The 16,828-nt window shown below is 40.0% G+C and overlaps 1 protein-coding gene across 1 annotated transcript; it reads left to right on the top strand.

Annotated features, from left to right (window-relative positions):
* The first annotated feature begins 1,465 nt into the window (after window positions 1–1,465).
* On the top strand, window positions 1,466–16,330 carry gpr176 (G protein-coupled receptor 176). The gene is made up of 4 exons (XM_007232924.4): window positions 1,466–1,563; window positions 1,863–2,480; window positions 10,401–10,653; window positions 14,151–16,330. The coding sequence occupies exons 2-4, from the start codon at window positions 2,243–2,245 to the stop codon at window positions 15,328–15,330; spliced, it is 1,671 nt and encodes a 556-aa protein (XP_007232986.3). The 5' UTR covers window positions 1,466–1,563; window positions 1,863–2,242; the 3' UTR covers window positions 15,331–16,330.
* The last annotated feature ends 498 nt before the right edge of the window (window positions 16,331–16,828 follow it).

Genomic DNA, 16,828 nt, shown 5'->3' on the forward strand with positions numbered 1-16,828 from the left:
TAAATAAGACAGGTGCTACGTGTGAAAATAGGCCTTTGTGGGGTGTAAAGTGGGAATGAGTATCGCAGTGCACCTTGTGCAGAGTGTAAGATCGCGCCCTAAGTGTTCTCAAAAAATAATAATAATTATTATTATTATTTTATTTTATTATTTTTTTACAGAGGCTTCAACAAGCTTCAAAAATTAGTGGAGTGCATTCTGAGGTAAAACACAAGGTTGTAAATAGGCTTGTTAAACGACACTTGAGCATTGTTTACCTCAATTAATGTGGCATACTCTAAACCAGGGGTCTCAAAGTAGCGGCCCGCGGCCGACGCGGTTTCATACGGCCCCTCACGGGTTAACAAAATAAACATACATCTGGCCCGCAATTCAATTTAATTATTTATGCTTTATTATGTTCGTTTTCATATTTTATCTTAACTTGTATTTTGGTGTGTGTGTGTGGTTTTTGTTTTTTTTTTGCTTACGCTGCGTTGCCTGCTTTAGTAGTCTTCAGTAGCCTTCAACAGTCTAACCTTGCAGCCGTGGTGTGTCCACTAAACTCCGTAGTTATAAACATCCTGAGGTTAGCAGCGCGCTAACTGACCTGTTTATAATGTAATCCCAGCAGTGCCTCCGTGACGTTGCTCTAAACTGCTGCTGTTAGCTGCTTGGGCTGAAAGATGAACTGTAGAGAGCTGTATTATCCGGTTAGTGGGGTTATTTTATTTCATACACAGAAGAACTTTTTAAAAACGCTCCAGACTGGCTCAGCTGAGCCCTGTAGCCCGTGGCTGGGCTGCAGCTCTGACTAAGCAAAGACTGCGGGCTTGTGGTGCTGCAGCTGCAGCTCCGACTAGTGGTTGGATGAGGAACTGCTAAATCTGAGGAAATGCTAAATCTGTCACAGCTCACAATTTTTGATTTTATATTTATTAAGCCTTATTTCAGTATCAAACGTTTTGATCAAAGTTAATATAACTTATAAATTAAAAGGATTTATGTTAATAGAGCAACAAGCAACCATTTTTCCATGCAACTGTAATATTTGATTGAATAAATAGTATATTGAGAGTTATTTAACATTAAGGAGTAATTACATTCATTTTGTATTACATCTGGTTACATTTTCTTATATTTATAAGTTACATCTGGCCCTCAGAGGACAGCCAATATGCCAATGTGGCCCTCGGCAAAAATGAGTTTGAGACCCCTGCTCTAAACCTATTTATACAAAAGTAAACATAAAATGCTCAATAAATGCAGAGCACATTTATGTTTTTCTACAATATTTTTTTTTTTAACGCATTCTTACCTTTAGATGTCAATGAATTGTGAGCTGTGCAGAAATGGCGGTGTTATTCCTCTTTAAAACATGAAATTGAAAAACATTTAAACTGCCTTTCTTTTTTCCCTCAAATAAAGGGCTAAACGGGAGCAGTATAATAGACCTGTCAGAGCTGTGTGTGAGGAGGCGTGTCTGTGTCCCAGCGGTCTGCTGAAGGCGCTGTATGCCCACAGTCAGTCGGGTTGAGGACGGAGCTGTGTGGATTTGGATGTGACAGCCTGGAAGACCTGTAGGTAAGATTTTACATCTTTTAACGCTGCGTTTTCCTTTTCTGTGTGACTATAAACATTATACTACACTATATTAATACTGTTTTATATAATAGGTCTCGTTTGGCATCATTCTCCGTGCATTTTATTATTGGAATTTTCCGTTCCACCTTAAATGCTATTACATTTAACGGACCAGTTAAGATGGAACAGGCAAGATTTTACGAAGGAGCTAAGTTCAGCCTCGTGTCTCGTGTTAAAAGCACAATGCCACGTTATTAAGCTCGGATAACGCTATATATTCTGTGTGTGATTATTTACAGACTGTGGGCTTTGCTTTCTTGGAAGTTGCCGCAGCCACATGTGTGCAGCTTCAGCAGCAGCAGCCCTGCAGAACCCAGACATGTCCTGACCCCAGGACGCGACCGCCTGGCCCCGGCTAGGGACAGGGACACGGACCCTGCAGCTGCTGCAGTGTGTGTGTGTGTGTGTGTGTGTGTGTGTGTGTGTGTGTTTGTGTGCGTGACCTGCAACATGCCACGGACATTTAGGCGCGCGTGAGTGAGTGAGTCCCTCTCTCTCCATCATGCTCCTCGTGCACTGCCTGCTCTGGAGCGTGCAGCAGCAGCAGCAGCAGCATCAGCATCAGCCTCGTGCTCGCTCGCGCTTCTCTGGTGCGGCTGTGGACCGGGAATGAACCAACATGGACGTGGAGAAGGAGGGCTGGTTCTCTCTCGTGGAGAACGGGACCGCTAACTGGACCGCGTCCAGCCTCTACCTCGGTGACCACAACACCAGCACCACCTCTGGCCGGGCTGTGTGGGGGGACGGGCGGCCCGGGGAGCTCAGCCGCCCCGAGGAGGCGCTCCACGCCCGGGAAGAAGCGTACCGAGACTTTGCCACCACCATCCAAGTTCTCATCCTCCTCGGCTCTCTCTTAGGTGAGTTAATTCACATCAGTGGAAAAGACGAGTAAAAAATATAGGTTCAAATGTTTTGAGAATCAAAAAGTGAAAAATGTAAAAAATACTGAAAAAAAATGCGAAAACAGATTTCTTATAAAGGTAAAAACACAAAACGGAATACTAAACTCTGCTTAGTATTAAACATTCTGTTCACGAACATGATTTTAAAATTCTTAACATCAATATTAATCCTCTCGTTTTCAATTTTAAATTTCTTAGTTATGTATTATACGTTTTGGTTCTCAAGACATTTGACCCTATTTTGACGCCAAAAATATCCCTGCTGAAAAAACACAGCATAACCATGCTCGTTATAAGCTAGTTGACCGGTTTTGTCCAAACTAGGCCACCAGTTGGTGGTGACCAGCATGATCAAATTGGTAGACCAGCTCACGACCAAGCTGAAACTAGCATGAGTAAAAAAGACCAAGTTGGTTGACCAGCTTAATCAACATAAACAAGCTGGCCAAACAGCATGACCACACTGGTTGACCAGATTGGTGTTGACCAGCATGACTAAGCAGCAACCCCAAGCAGGTCGACTAGCATGTCCATTAAAGACATGACCAAGCTGGTTAACTAGCATGACTAGAAAGACCAAATTGGCTGACCAGCTTAACCAACAGAAACAAGCTAGCCAATCAGCATGACCACTCTGGTTGGTCAGTCTGATATTGACCAGGTTTGTGGTGAGCAGTATGACCAAGCTGGTAGACCAGCTCATGACTAAGCAGCAACCCCAAGCTGGTTAATTAAAATGACCAGCAAAACCAAGCTGTTTAATTAGCATGACTAGAAAGACCAGGTTGGTTGACTAGCATAACAAGCACAACCGCCGCAATGATTGACCAATTTGACCATCATGACCAAGTTGGTCGATGTACAAGACTAAGTTGAATGAGTTGGTTGATGAGCAAAACCAGCAAAAACAAGCTGGCTAACCAGCATGGCCAGTATGACCATGCTGGTTGAAGAGTTTGGTATTGACCAAGATGGTAGACAAGCCAGACTAAGCTGGTTGACCAGCATAACCACCAAGACCAAAATGATTGACCAGCATGACTAGCAACCCCATGCTGCCTGATCATGACCAGCAAAATCAAGCTGATCAACAAGCATGACCATTTAAGGCCTGACCAAGCTGCATAGAAAGACCAAGTTGGTTGACCAGCATAACCAGCAAAAACATGACCAACACGGCCACGCCGGTTGACCAATATGACCAACATGACCAACCTGGTCAACAAGCATGACCAGAACCACCAAGCTTGTCAACCAGCAGGAACAGCTTGTACCATCTAAAACTAGCTACTAGTAAAAGCTGGTCTTGAGCTGAATTTTTCAGCAGGGTTAGCATAGAAACCCTTTTTTAATCTTGTTTATGCATCCTGTGTTCAAATGATGTTCAAGCAGATGGGTAAATTATTAGCTAATCATTAGATGCACTTAAAGGAACATTTTTCTTTATAATCCTAATCACAGCAGTTTGAGGCATACAGTCAATTACTGCGATCAATAATCTCCCCATGCCCTGTAATTACAGAGAGCCTGTTTACTCACTTTACGAACACACCTCTAAGGGTCCGTTAATAGGCAGCTTATTTAATAAATATGTGTTCAGTGTAGATATATGTGCAGCCTAATATTACTATATTTAATTTTAAATTCTGTTTAGTCTACACCATATGTTCAGCTGTTTGTGGACACCTCTTCTAATGAATGCATACAGCTATTTTAAATTGCACGTATTCGCATTACTGGAACACATGGAAAATGCACACACAGATTGTCTAGTCCCTGTAGAGCAGTAAACATGAACCTGTGGGTTGGCACCATGCCCAATGCCAGGTGTGAGTTAGAGGCATGTAAAGCTCACAGCAACGAGCTTTGGAGCAATGGACCTGTGGAGCTCAATCCACTAGTTTTGGGATGAATTGAGCAGTTGGGGATAAGGTGGGGTTCTGACCCCTGAAGTTTTTAATAGAAAAAACTACTGGGGCATGTATTCATTTCAGTCATGCCACACATTTCTATTAAGTCAAAAATAACTATATGTTTTTATATGTTTTTCAAAATAAAATATAGCTGGGGATGCACGATAATATCTGTATCATATTGTTATTATCAGAGAGCTGTTTAAAAAAGTGTCAACATTGACCAGATGTTTACATTTGTGTGATATTTTTAAAATTTAAATTAGATGATTGAACTCCAGAGGAGCAGAATGTTTGGACTGGTAATAAATGTTCTGCTTGGCCATATCACGCACACATACGGAAATATCTATTTCAGTTATGTCTTCAGTAGAGAGTAATATGCACTATATGTAATGTGCAGCATTACAGAGCAGATTTAACATAGCAAACAGTGCTTGTTGCTACCGAGAGTGCGAATAGGAAACACGGTCCGGAAGCTTGTTATCACTGCCCCCATTTACCCCTGCAGAGCATGAATACACTATTCATTACAGTACTAATACACTTGTTTCAGATACTGACACAAACACTACACTGTGCCTCATTATTAAAGAAATCAATGTAATATATAAGTGCTGACCACTAATTACACAGTGGTCAGTGATTCACAGAAACAAGCTTCTTTCGCTGCATACATTAATATGTTTTACGCTGTGTATTGCACCTTCGAAACTAGAGGTGTTAAATTACACATAATAATATTCATTATTTCAATATGGTGGTCACAAATTACAGTATGTGCTGGTAAATGAATGTTAGAATTGATGTTGTAAATATTATCTGACATTTGATATACTGATATAAATTAACTACCACTATTAACATGCACTGTGATATATTGACACCACGTATAATAACAAATATGTTTTTTACCGTATTTTTTGCACTAAAAGGAGCATTTAAAATCCTTTAATTTTCTCACAAATCATCAGTACTTCTTATAATCCGGTGCGCCTTACGTATGAATTCTAGCAGTAAGGTTGTAAGGAACAGTAAAGCCACTCCGCTGAAGTACAGTGTTAAACAAGAGTTTCTGTGAAGTTTATTCAGCACAGGGGCTGGAACAGTATTAGCATTAGCCACTAACCGCAGCACTTTTACTGTTCAGAGGTGAGTATATTAAACTGTAGTTTTCCATGTATATTTATATATATATATATATATATATATATACATGGAAAAAACACAAACGTATATATGTGTATGTTTGTGTGTGTGTACTTTGAGAGTTCCTACATTTTACTTTAAACATTTTTTTATATTTACAATAAATATGAAGTTTTTATATCTATTGTATTGCAAAGTTACAGCCAATACACTGCCCTAGGTAATTCTTTATTTTTTACTTTGCTTAACATCACCTTTGAAGAAAGTATCAATAATATCCAACTGCGCCACCCCATTGCCCAGATTAACAATTCATAGACTCTTTTCTAGTGCTATATGGAGTCATTTTATTGAGGTTGTTGATGAAGATAAAGGATAACTCAGCACTGTGATGATAATGGATGTTTGCTCAGTCACTGCACTGTCATATTGAGCCTGGTTTCTGAGCAGTTGTTTCAAGTGTAAGGAATGCGTTCACACACAAAAGCTAATGATGACTGAGATGAACTGTAGAGAGTGACTGTACAGACATAAATCAGAGGTCACCACTGTTATGGTCATAATCTTGTCTCCACAACAAAGCAGTAACAATTCAGTGTGATCTCCAGGGCCAGCCGGGAGACAGCCGAGGTGCATGCTGCATGACTAGGCATAGAACTTGTGCATTTAGCTGCTGAGCTGGAAACTGTTGATACAGTTCCCTGCCGGCAATCAATGCTGTACCTTTGGTATTGATCTGGTTGTAGGCTTTTACTAGAGCTCTGTTCTTCTGCATGTTGCCCCTCAGTCTTAATCTATCAGTGGTGACTGTTTATGCGGGAGTATTTTCACTAGCATTTTTGTCTTTGTTTAACAAGCCTCTACTATAAAGTTGCTCATATAACTGTATTGCTAAACTTGTTGACATCACAAACTGGGAGTCACGTGTCCGGTTAGCCAGTAGAGCTTTGTGTACTGTGTTTAGGATTAATCTGTTGATTTCTAAGTGTGCTAGAGGAATGCCCTAACTATGCAGTGACTGACATTGTGGAACTTATTTATAAAGAATTAAGATGGAAACAGAGAAATTCAGACTTTGGTTGACAAAAGGAACAGCACATAATGGTTACAAATGCTCTGCCTGATGCTTCTGTGACTAAAGGTTTTGGACATTAAAAAAAAAACTTCACTCATTGTAAAGTGGCACATACAGGCTGCTGCAAAGCAAAAAACATCAGGTTTACTTATAGCACCAATACAGCTAATCAGAATTTAGGTGTTAAATCACTACAGGCAGAAATGAAGAATTTGGTGCTATCAATTATGTTACAGTTACTATCTATATACATATTTCTTCTTAGTCTATAATAATAATTAGGGATGCAAAAATAAAAGAAAAGGGCAAAAACAATTCACATTGTGCTTTGTTGGTATGTCTGCAGGAATGGTAGGTCCTAAATATATATATATATATATATATATATATATATATATATATATATATATATATATATATATATATATATATATGTTTCAATTGTAGTTTTGTAATAGATTTTTCTTTGTAATGTAATAAACAAGACCTTTAGGTTTTTAAGTTTATCCAGCAGTGACAAAATTAATGAAAACCTGTGAAAAGACATGCTTACTACTGGTTTTCATCCTTTATCCAATTTCTTTTGTTTAGTTTCTGCTTTAGCCAAAATGTTTCATTTTGGTTAATCTCTAATAATATAATTAAAATAATATTAAACTGGAGTTAACAAATGTTTAATTGAACTTTAATTATGGCTTATCACATCAAGCTTTTCTCCAGTAATCTAACTAAAATATGTGACAATCTTTTCCATGTTCTTTCTGTTGACGCCAGCGTTCCAACAATGATTTCAAATGATTTTGACTTTTCATTGGGTAATGCATTACTATTATTCATTTTTATTTGACTTAATTAGGAATTGTTAAGTGTTACGTTAGTCTTTGAGCAAACAATTTCTGACCATTTCTTCTGATCTATTCATCCTGAAAATTGACTATGGGAGGCAATATACCTATTTTCTCTATAGATTAAAAAGAACAACACCAAAAGAAAAAACACAAAGCAAGATGGGGGAGGAGAAGCCTAAAGAACACCTCCAGGGCCATGGCAGGCCTGACAGTAGCTTTCTGTAGGAAAAAAAGGATAGAGGTCATTCACTGTCAGTGTGCCCTGAGAGTAATAGCACAGCGGCAAACAGAGACAGCCTCTAAGTGTCTCTCCAATTACATGTGGATGGTATTGGGAAAAGATGAAAGGCACAACCTTTTCCAAGAAAAAAAAGACATACTTAGCAGAAAGTGGGTCACTGTGTATTGCAGAAATGTCTAGAGGGACGCTGTCACCTTTGTGCTTTTCTCAAATCATCCTCTGAAGTGAGTAATACCTCAGATACTGTTTAGATAAAACGTAGATTAGTTAACATCTCAAAATGCCATTCTAGGTTGTGGATGTGCTAACGCTTTTTAAAACCGGGCTAATAGGCCAACTACATGCAAACATTAGCACGAATCAGACATAGTACTTGGAAGCCTGTAGTTATTTACAAAGCTAAGTCAAACAGGAGGATGTCAGAGTGCACCATTTACTTTGGAATTATTTACAGGTTCTTTCAATAGCAGCCCCTGGCAGTAGCATGCTGGAGGTAGCAGGGCATATATATATCAGCAACGATAACTTGCCTGAATCAATGAACCTGTTTGAACACATTATAGAAAAAACAATTAAATCGATTTCAGCTTCTTACTGGGTTATTTGCCATCAAACGTCTGCTGTGTGTTCTGTTATGCATTGCTAATAACATAAAAATGAGTCAAGATACATCTGGTGGTATGTGTTATAAATGTAGCCACTTATGCAAAGTGTAATGTTCATCTAATTACTTAATGTAAAATAAATGGGTTTGTCTCCCACTTGCTCCAGTATTAATTATACTTTTTGGATAAATTAAATTAGATGTTGAAACAGTGCTTTTTGGCTTAACTCTGAGCACCTCACATGTTTTGAAAACTGTTCGAATGTACTGTGGAAAGAACTGCCCAGTTAAAAGAAGATATTTCTTAAAAAACTGACTCTGGGCAGTTGAACATGATAGCTGTGTTGGACCTTACTGCCTAATGATACTTTGCTGCGTAGACTTGAAAACTTGTTCTGCATTAGGGGTGGGGGATATAAGGCCCCAAAATAATATCATGATATTTCATGGTGTTTTCGCGATAATGATACTCTTGGTGATATGAAGAAAAACACTGAATTAAAAAAAAATTATCTCAAGAACACACTACTGCAAAAAAAAAATTAATATTTGTATTATTGCATACGATATGTTCTGGCACACCCCTAACTGAGATATTAAAAAGTACAAGAATTTTATCAGATTTTAACAGAAGTCAATGATCCAGAATGTCGTGATAATAATGGACTCCAAATATCTCCATATATCCAGGATTAAAGTAAAATAAATTATACTGAACAGATATAATCTGTATCTAGTAGATATATAATGGGAAATGAGAACAGTGTAATTTTTCTTTTGCTAAAAACAGAAAAAAGTAGTACCCTGGTGTGATAATTAGGGGTGGGCGATAAGGCACAATGTTTCAAGGTATAATATCATTTACGATATTCAAAAATGTTGGCATTATTATTGCTTGTATCGTCTGATACAATATGGCACACCCCTAGTCTGCATTACTGATTTGATATCTTACTGGTAGACATCGGTACGCCTCTCTTGGAAAGTATCATTCAAATCTGAATACCCAACCTCACACTGACTTTTTAAGCTTGCCCAAGTCTAATTATGTGAAGGAAACCTTTAACACTGAGTACCTTGTCAGTTTATACCAAAGAAAAATGTTGCCGTTGTTGTCCAATATAATCAACGTTCATTAATCTTAATTGAGGTAAAATGTCCAGTTAATCACGATATCACCCAGCACTTACACACACTGAGCCTTCAAAAAAAGGCTGCCATCCTCTACCCTGCACTTCCTTGTCTAGCTGTTTCACAATATGCCACTGAGATACTAATTATTATGTTCATCATCACTTTTAGATTACATTAATGTTAATGTTGTTCCCTGCAGACCTCTTGCCCTTGGGCTTAACTAGTTGTACAGAATTACAGTTCTTATCCTCCCAAATCATTTTATTTAGCTCCTTCATACCAGCTCAGTTCTGTACATAGTATAAAGTCCTCATGTTGGTATGGTCTGGCATTTCTACCCTTTCTGCTCTCCTTCACTTTTACTCACCTTCATGTACTTTCCACTCTTCTGATTCCCATTTACTCTCCTCTCTGTTCCTCTGTCTAGACTCTGTGCCATGGGAGACAGGATTTTGTAGTGTATTTGGACCTGAACTCCGGTCCAAGAACACTATTGTTGCTCTCCTACCTGCTTGCCTTGTACTTCTCTTCTTTCTTTCAAAATCAGCTGGAAACCTCTTTTAGCTTTCCTTCTTAATTATGTCATCACTGTAATTGAAGTAGCACTGTAATCTGTTTGTCTGATTTAATTTGATTCTAGATTTTAATTTTACAGTGTGAGTTCTTCCCCTCACCATTTTACTTTATTATTATTTTGTTGTGTAAATCATCTTATTCTCACTCTCTTACTGCAATTTTAGCATTAATTGGTGTACTGAAATTGGCGTATCAATAAAATGTAATTTATGTATTTCTGGCATTAATGATCCACAAACCATGTCTCTAAAATGATCAAATACTTCCAGTAAGAACCAAAACTCACATCTGCTTGCATGCAGTTGTTTACCACTTGTCCTGCTCTTTTCCCTCAGGCAATGCAGCTGTTCTATGGTGCACCTGCTGCACAAACGTCTTCAAGTCGGTCACCAGCCGCTTTATCAAGAACCTGGCCTGTTCTGGGATCTGCGCCAGTCTGGTGTGCGTACCCTTCGACGTGCTCCTCAATGCCAGCCCGAGATGCTGCCTGTGGATCCACACACTCCTGCTCTGCAGGGCCATCAAGTTCCTGCACAGGCTCTTCTGCTCGGTCACTGTCCTCAGCTTTGCTGCCATCGCTCTGGACAGGTGAGAGGGGTGCATGTGTGAATTACAGTGTTTTAAAATCTTGACATTAAAGGTTTCATTTAATCATTTTTTCATTCATTTTAAAATGCCTAGTTGTGGTCTCTAGTATGATTAAATGCCATGTGAGCCCTGCTTTATTTTACTAAATTAGTGGTCTTTAAAGAAAGACAGGAATTTGGCTCTTGCTCATGAATACATGCAAACATATCGCCTCTGGTTGGCTAACAGTGCTAGGTAAAGTTAACCCTTCGCTTAACATCAGACTCTCAGCGTCGCTAGGCCCGCAGCCTAAAGAAATGTAACCAATGCGCCAGGGAGAGCGGAGGCTGCCCACCTTGGCCATGGCCGAGCGGATCTTAGGTTTTTGTTCCACACTGCAGATAAGTAAGAGGCTTAATAATAACGACCTGTTGTTATCATGTACTCTGGTCTGTGTTTCCCTGTACTTTACACTGATTGGTTTGTAGCATATTGTAAACTTATTAAGTTACCAGTCTAGGTTTTGTGCCAAAATTTTGATGACTGCCAGAATCTCTTAATTTAAACATGAGTCACCCAGCAGAATGAGGGTAACAGATTACGCTCAGATTTCTTTTATTGCTGTTTATCAATAGTGTTATTCTACAGTCACAGTAGAGAATAATAGATAAATCACAAGTGTAAACAAGTTTACCGATATTGCTACCTGAAGCTGATAACTGCTTATTCAGCAAAAATATAGCCATTAACTGATTATCGTATTAAGTGCAGTAATTGAGTTTACCCTAGTATTTATGGAAGCTCTGTAAGAGAGAGCGTGGGCTGTTCCAATCCTGTTTGTTTCCTGTTCACTTACAGTTTGATGTAACCTGTGGGCAATTTCTCATCAAACCAACCAGCTATTGCTCAAGCTTGTGCTTCCATAGCAACATATCCTGCCAAAGCCCTCTATCAGTTCACTGAATAATTTATTTTGCTATGGTCTGGAGGGAGATTTGCTCCTCACATGAGCTGGCAAGATTTTTCTTGCAATGAAACACACACACGTGCACACACACACACACACACACACACACACGCATGAGCACACACAATACAATCTATTCAGTACATACACACTTAAGGGGTATGCACAGTAGGCCTATAATGTGTGTACTCACACAGTGGCAGCACCACTATTCAAATCCATTTTCAAGTCTCTGGAAGCACATGCTTCACAGAGAGCGCTCACTCTCTTCCTCCCTGCTGGCTTTTTCACACACACACAGGCACTCAGCCCAGAGCTGTGATGCAGGAGTGAGCAGCAGAAGGTCCCTCTTTCAGCCAGACAGCACTGACGTGTGTGACTGTGACCACGATGGTACGAATGGCAGAATGACTGGACCTCAGCCAAAGATTTAGTAAACTCTTAGACTGCCTTGACATGATGCAACAGCCTTTTATGAGTGACATGCTACCTTACTACTGTGCTACTTGGCAGTTACACAAAGCAATTAAAAGACAGATCTAACTGTCTTTCTGTATGTATGCTGTATTGTTCTAACCAATAACTGTAGAAAATATGGTTCCAGTCTCCATTTGTAGTATTTAAATTGTATTGTTCTAAAAAATTATTATTTTTTTTTTTACAATGAATGCTTTCACAAAGCAGCTTTATTTAAAATATCTGTGTCCAAGCTTCTTTTGAATAGCACAAGTGTAACAAGTGACAAGGAAAATCTCTCACTCTGAGAGGAAGAAACATTGGTAGGAACCAAGACTCAAAAGAGGAACCCATATTTATCTTAAAATGTAGAGTTAAAGTGAGTGATGGACCTTTATACATTACTATTAACCAAATTCTTCTTACCATTTTGTCTCCGTTTCCTATTGGTTCCTTTAAATTTGCACCTTTTTGCTTCCTTGCATTCATTGGTAGACATGCGCAGATGGGTTCGCTTCCTTTTTTTAATTAAGGGGTGAAAATTGCATCGCTGTGTGGCAAATGCTACTTGTACCTGGGTGCAAACAGACACTCCAGATATATAAAGCCACTTAACCATTTTTATGAGCTGTCACTAACACAGCATCATTTAACAGCTCAGCATGCTTGGAGGAGAGCACTAACTGCTGGTTATGTTACATCAGCATACATACACCAATGCTGACTAGTATCACGCTGAGTGATTTAGGAAGAAAGGCCTTTCTACACAAACAGAGAGAGACAATTAATGCTAGTTTAGCTGTCTTGGTGTTCTGGTCTTGAATACCTGTGCCATCATGAAGATGGAACTGGCAATCTCCTCATGAAAGAACCAATGCGTTGACAGCCCTACAGCCTCGAGAGTGAGTCAAACTTAAAGTCAAAGACAAAGTCAAAGTCACTGCCACAGATGTAACACAGTTCCTCCAGGGCTTTGAGCTACATTTAACACAGAACAGCTGCAGACAGAAGTGCCACCAGACGAGATGCAAGAAAACTACTTAAATAATTTTACAATATAGACAATACAACCACAGAACAGCAGATGCCAGACGGTTGAGTCATTTGCCGCATACAGCATCCCAACAAACCTTTTAAAAACTGCAGACAGTGCTTACAAATGTGTCATGAATGACCATATTTCTGATGACTCACGTTCTGCTCTCATATTTTTAGGTTAAGATCAATTTGATGATGCTGATTATTCATTTTAAACTTTTTATCATTATTATCATCATTAGTAAAATTACCATTTATCATTTTTACTTTCTTTATTCTTACTATTACTATAAAAATTATATTAGTGCATCTAAACATTACAGGCGTATGTGGCTGTTTAGTGAATCTTTATCAATAGTTCAGCTTTGTGGGAGTTTTTCTTGCCACTGTCACTTACTTGGTTTTATGTTTCGTTTAATTGTCTGACCTACTACCAGATGTCTGTCAGAAAGCTGCTTTGTGGGGTGCCTAGTGGTCTAGAGGTTCATATGCGCTCCCACTATGAACAGGAGGTCGCATGTTCGAATCCCATTCATGTAGCTTGCCGTCAGCTGCCGGCGTTCAGAGGGAGCACAATTGGCCTTGCTTCCTCCGGGTGGGTAGATGGCGCTCTTTTCCCATCACGCTCAAAGGTGGCGCTGGGCAGCACGAGGCATCTGGGAGCGCATGTATCGGAACCGCGTCGCTGTGTTTTCCTGCGAGTGCGCTAGCCGCTCAGGCAATGATGCATCGGCAGCAGCTTAAAAAAAAGGGGTGACTGACTTCACATGTGTTGGAGGAGGCATGTGCTCATCCTCCTAGGGTCGCAGGAGCAACTGGTGATGAGCACATTCTTCCAAATTGGGAGAATAAATGGGAAAAAAAATAAATAAAAAGGAAGAAAGTTCTAAAAAGCCTTATATACATTTTAAACACATTTTATTTGATTTGAAAGGAATTTAACTCTGTTGGCAGTGCAGAAAAGACTGTTTAAGACTGTTCTCTCTGAAGTCACATTGAAGGTCCCCAAAAAGCACGGTACATGTTCTAACCTGGATTAATATTGCTTTTCTTATAGGTACTATTCTGTGCTGTATCCACTGGAGAGAAAGATATCTGATGCTAAATCCAGAGATGTGGTGATCTACATATGGGTGCATGCAGTGGTGGCCAGCATCCCTGTGTTTGCTGTTAGTAATGTGACTGATGTCTACGCCACCTCCACCTGCTCTGACGGCCACTCGCTGGGCCACATTGTTTACATGGTAGTTTACAATGTCACCACTGTAATCTTACCGCTAGGGGCCGTATTCCTGGCCATGGTGTTGATTCGCCGGGCGTTAAGTGCCAGCCAGAAGAAGAAAGTGATCATTGCAGCTTTGCGGACCCCTCAGAACAGCATCTCCATACCATACGTTTCCCAGCGTGAGGCTGAGCTTCACATCACATTGCTGTCTGTGGTCCTGGCTTTTGCACTCTGCAGTGCTCCCTACGCTGCCCTGGTGGTCTATCGGGCGCTGCCTCCAGGGGCTTCTGAGGCTTCGGCTTGGCTGCGACTGACGGCTGTTTGGCTGCCGAAAGTGTCACTGCTGACCAATCCACTGTTGTTTGTGACGGTGAACCGCTCAGCCCGGCGCTGCCTTCTGGACGTTTTGGCACGCCTGCAGCGCCGCTATAGCCGCAGGAATGCAGTCAGCGCCGGCGGTCTCGCTGAGGCTGGACCACTGGGAGGTGAAACTGTGGCCCGATCGGGCAGTCAGCTGCTGGAGATGTTCAACATTGGCCAGCAACAGATATTCAGACCCAACGAGGAAGAGGATGAAGAGGAGGAGAACGAAATCCCTTCAGTGGCCTCAGGCAGTTTCCAGGCCAAACCGGATGAAGGAACCGGGTGTGGAAAAGCTGCTGGGGGGGTAATTGGGATGACAGGAGTCCAGCAAGTGTCTGCAGAAGCACCCAAGGAGGTGGTGGCTTTACCTGTGCCAAAACACTCCCCCATTCAGACCTGTGCCTACTCATCCTCACAGGTGGCCCCAGCCACACCCAATGACCCTGAAGACGTCACACAATTCGGGTTCGGCCCTTTCGAGCTGCCCCCGCAGTGGCTGCCTGAGACCAGGAACAGCAAGAAAAGACTCCTTCCTCCTCTGGGGAACACACCCGAGGAGCTGATTCAGACCAAGCAGCCCAACAGACGTCCTGAGAGACGCATCAGCAGAAACAACAAAGTCAGCACCTTTCCTGCTGTGGACCCCTGAGAACCAGCTTCAGCCAACCAGCACACCAGACTTTTAACAGGACATCGGATGGTCCTGGAACAAAAACCTATGAAATTCCTTAACATTTTTTTAAAAACCTAATGATATTTTTTCTTTTTGTGAATGTGATTTTTTTTATACTGATGAAACCAGAGAGAATATCTTTGAACCTTTTTTGTGTGCTGATTTGTGGAATGGATAGAATTTAGCTTATCTCAGGCTATGAAATATGTTGTGAGAATGAAAACTTTCTTTCTCCAGAGATGCAAGTAAATAGTAGGATTTGTAATATGGATTATGTAGAAATTTTATGTGGGAATAAAATGCACTCAGACCTTTTGTAGTGTGAAAACTTAAAATGTTTAAGAAAAGAATTTCTGAAAAGATGATTTTTCAGGTATTTATGTTAAAATTACATTTATTGTCCTTTTATTCTGTATGTTTAATGAAACAAAACTGAACTCACTGTGTTGTTCTAACTTTCATGTTACTCACAATAACCTTCACATTTGTTCTGCATTTATTAGACATGCAACAATCATGATTATCTATGGCTAAATAAAGACAAACTGGCCTTACGCTAATTTTTTTGGGGGGCCAGTTTTTCAGAATGTGTTTTTTACCATCATTAATATACCCTTTCTGACACGATAATACAAAACACAGGTCTAACAACAAATACATATTTCAAAACGCCACACCATAAAAGCAATGTTCTTATAGCTTTGTCCTATCCATTTAATAATGGAGGTCACTTTTTGACAGGAGGCTGAAGTCTTCTCAAGACTTTTTTAATATTCCATTCCAGGATGACTCCAAATGATGCGGCAGATATATAAAGGATGTTGCTCGAACAGAAAGGTACATTCAGGCTAACAGTTATTCTTGCCTGCTACACAGTACAGTAAGTGTGAAGTCGTATGCTTGAGAAGCAAAACAACAATAAGATACAGCCCCAAAATATATTAAAAGAAGCTGTGTAATAAATCACATTCTTAGTGCTGTTGGTTCCTGTGTGCATTCATTTGGAAGACCCATTAAAAGTCTTGCTAATCACAGATTCATTTAGCAACATAAGACTGATTCACTTACACAGTTGATTTGATTGCAGAATGTCGGTATCAAGCTCCGGTGAGCAAATACACTCTGCTGTCTGACAGAAGCTACATGATGCCTTATTAAACCCAATGATCCAAAGCAAAATGTAAAGTGAATAATGTTTTTTTATTTTTATTTTTTTTACAAAAAAAGCACATTAATAGCTCATGAAATCTTTAAATGCCTTTTCTAAAACATGCATTTAAGTCAGCCACTGCCTCTTTATTAAACTCTTGCTAATGCAGTACCACCAGTCAGCCAATGTGCTCAGATGACAGCTGAAATCTGATTTGCTAATTTGCAGCAACTATTGCTGGTGTTTCGATTGTACTGAGAGGTGTTGGTCCATCGTGTTGTATCAAGTCAGTGCAGTGTTTTTCCAGAAAATCTTACAGCACTT

This window comes from Astyanax mexicanus, chromosome 1 (genome assembly GCF_023375975.1).
Source record: "Astyanax mexicanus isolate ESR-SI-001 chromosome 1, AstMex3_surface, whole genome shotgun sequence".
NCBI lineage: Eukaryota > Metazoa > Chordata > Actinopteri > Characiformes > Acestrorhamphidae > Astyanax > Astyanax mexicanus.

Bases quoted from the DNA above. Each gene is read 5' to 3' on its own strand.
- gpr176 (XM_007232924.4), top strand. From the start codon at position 2,243: ATGGACGTGGAGAAGGAGGGCTGGTTCTCTCTCGTGGAGAACGGGACC. The intron at 2,481-10,400 runs GTGAGTTAATTC...CTTTTCCCTCAG, and splicing joins CCTCCTCGGCTCTCTCTTAG to GCAATGCAGCTGTTCTATGG. The intron at 10,654-14,150 runs GTGAGAGGGGTG...CTTTTCTTATAG, and splicing joins GCTGCCATCGCTCTGGACAG to GTACTATTCTGTGCTGTATC.